Below are 2,775 nucleotides of genomic sequence, written 5' to 3' on the forward strand. Positions count from 1 at the left end.
TCCGATCATTACCGATCTTAAACAAGAACGGGTCATCCCACACATATCGATTAACATCCCGGAAGAACTTCCTCTTTTGTTGCGTAGTTATACCCTCCAAAATAAAACTATTGGCCAAATAATTAGCAAAATCAGTGAACCATGGCATACCTTGCTTCTCAGCCGCAACAAAATCGATCGACTCGTGAGCGAATGTATCACCAATCTCCTCCTCACGCAACTCTTCTCTCCACGGGTCTTCTAAGCGGGATAGATGATCGATCGCTACGTTCTCTGCACCCCTTTTATCTTTGATCTTGATGTCAAACTCCGAAAGTAGAAGAATCCACCGTATAAGACGAGGCTTCGCGTCTTTCTTGTGAAAGAGAAAACGCAAAGCTGCATGCTCAGTGAAAACGGTGGTCTTCGAAACCACGAGATACGAGCGGAACTGGTCAAATGCGAAAACAACGGCTAAAAGCTCCTTCTCGGTGGTGGTGTAGTTCTCTTGGGCATCATTCAACGTCTTGCTAGCATAATAGATGGGGTGAAAATGCTTATCTCGCCTTTTCCCCAAAACCGCTCCAACCGCATAATCGCTAGCATCACACATGAGCTCGAACGGCAAACTCCAATCGGGAGAACAAAGAATGGGACCACTTACAAGATTCTCTTTCAAAAACGTGAACCCCTTCACACATTCATCATGAAAAACAAACGGTACATCTTTCTAGAGGAGTCGGGTCATCGGGCGGGTAATTTTTGAAAAATCTTTGATAAATCGCCAATAAAATCCCGCATGGCCCAAGAAACTCCTAATCGCCTTTACATTCGTCGGAGGAGGAAGTCTACTTATAGTGTCAATCTTTGCTCGATCCACCTCAATACCGTCTCTCGAGATCTTATGACCCAACACGATCCCTTCCGTCACCATTAAATGGCATTTTTCCCAATTCAACATCAACTTCGTTTCGATATACCTCTTCAACATCTTCTTAAGATTAGCCAAACATTGATCGAAAGAATTTCGTAAACCGAAAAATTGTCCATAAACACCTCCATGGACGTCTCTATCATATCTTGAAATATGGCCACCATACAATGCTGAAAGGTAGCCGGAGAGTTACATAGTCCAAACGGCATGCGACGGTATGCAAACGTGCCATACGGATATGTAAAAGTCGTCTTCTCTTGGTCTTCCGGTGCAATGGGAATCTGAAAATAACCTGAAAAACCGTCAAGAAAACAATAAAACTACTGACCTGCCAAACGCTCCAACATCTGATCAAAAAACGGCAATGGGAAGTGGTCCTTCCGGGTGGCATCATTCAATCGCCAATAATCAATATACACACGCTAACCGGTAACTGTACGCGAAGGGATAAGCTCATTCTTCTCGTTCATCATAACGGTCATGCCTCCCTTCTTCGGAACAACTTGGGTCGGGCTCACCCATGGAGAATCGGAAATCGGGTAGATCATCCCGACATCCATCAACTTTAATACCTCCTTCTTCACAACTTCTTGCATATTCGGATAGAGGCGTCTTTGTTGTTGCACCACCGGCTTGTACTCATCCTCCATTAAAATCCGGTGCGTGCAATAAACGGGACTAATACCTTGAATATCGGACAATCTCCATGAAATCGCCCCCTTATGCAACTTCAACACGTCTATTAACTTCGTCTTTTGTTCTTCCGTCAGCTTGGATGACACAATAACGAGCAAGTTCGAGCCCTCGTCAAGATACGCATACTCCAAGTGTGACGGGAATACTTTCAACTCCAACGGAGCGGGTTTCTCCTTGGAACCCGCCTCATTCTCACAAGTAATCTCATTCACCTCTATCATCTCGGGCAAACTCAAAATCTCAGCCAACTCATCACAAACCGAATCGTTCTCACACGACTCATCCTCACCCAAACATCACAATCAACCAACCCATTACTTCCCATGAGATCCGCAACACAAATATAGTCGAAGCAGCTATCGATACCTGCAATAAACGAGTTAATAAAATAAACCGAGTGGCATGGACCACTGAAATCATCTTGATCACTCGGATGCTTCATCGACCTCGCGACATCATAAGTAACATTCTCATCACCAACCCGAAGTGTGATCTTCCTATCATATACATCGATAAGTGCCTTTGCGTTACATAAGAACGGACGACCAAGAATAATGGGAACCTTCTCATCGGCTTCCATATCGAGCACCACAAAATCAACCGGGAACACAAACTTATCCACCCTTACTAACAAATTCTCGATAATACCTCGCGGATACTTAACCGAACGATCAGCCAACGATAAATACATGCGAGTTGGTGTAAGCTTGCCTAACTCCAACTTCTCGTACAAAGAATACGGCATCAAATTTATACTCGCACCCAAATCTGCCAATGCATGGCTCATCGCATCACTACCAAACAAACACGGAATCGTAAACACACCCGGATCTGACAACTTATCAGGCACGCGGTTCAACATTACCGCCGAACAATCTCCTATAAGGAGAATCGATGACACCTTCCCCAACCTGTCTTTCCTCTTCAACAGGTCTTTCAGAAACATCGCGTACTTCGGCATGTGTTGGAGGGCTTCAATGAATGGGAGATTAATCTTCAACTTTCGAAACATATCAATAAAGTGCCTATACTCCTGCGTGTATTTCTGGTGTTTTGCCAAGCGGGATACGGGATATGAGAGTGATCAATCAAAGGTGATGGCTGGACTTCAACTGGCTTCTTTTCTACTGGCGGTGCAACTGGTGCGACTGGTGCGGTGTTTTGCA

General features: G+C 44.6%; 1 protein-coding gene across 1 annotated transcript; it reads right to left on the minus strand.

Annotated features, from left to right (window-relative positions):
* Nucleotides 1–1,894: 1,894 nt before the first annotated feature.
* On the minus strand, nucleotides 1,895–2,570 carry LOC143600295 (uncharacterized). The gene is made up of 2 exons (XM_077078024.1): nucleotides 2,091–2,570; nucleotides 1,895–1,975 (listed from the first exon to the last, which is right to left on the minus strand). The coding sequence occupies exons 1-2, from the start codon at nucleotides 2,568–2,570 to the stop codon at nucleotides 1,895–1,897; spliced, it is 561 nt and encodes a 186-aa protein (XP_076934139.1).
* Nucleotides 2,571–2,775: the final 205 nt, after the last annotated feature.

Source organism: Bidens hawaiensis, unplaced genomic scaffold (assembly GCF_021521415.1).
Source record: "Bidens hawaiensis isolate Kalapana, Puna unplaced genomic scaffold, B.hawaiensis_p1.1 tig00053903_1, whole genome shotgun sequence".
Taxonomy (NCBI): Eukaryota; Viridiplantae; Streptophyta; class Magnoliopsida; order Asterales; family Asteraceae; genus Bidens; species Bidens hawaiensis.

Bases quoted from the DNA above. Each gene is read 5' to 3' on its own strand.
- LOC143600295 (XM_077078024.1), bottom strand. From the start codon at position 2,570: ATGCCGAAGTACGCGATGTTTCTGAAAGACCTGTTGAAGAGGAAAGAC. The intron at 1,976-2,090 runs GTTGGTGATGAG...CGTTTATTGCAG, and splicing joins ATAGGAAGATCACACTTCGG to GTATCGATAGCTGCTTCGAC.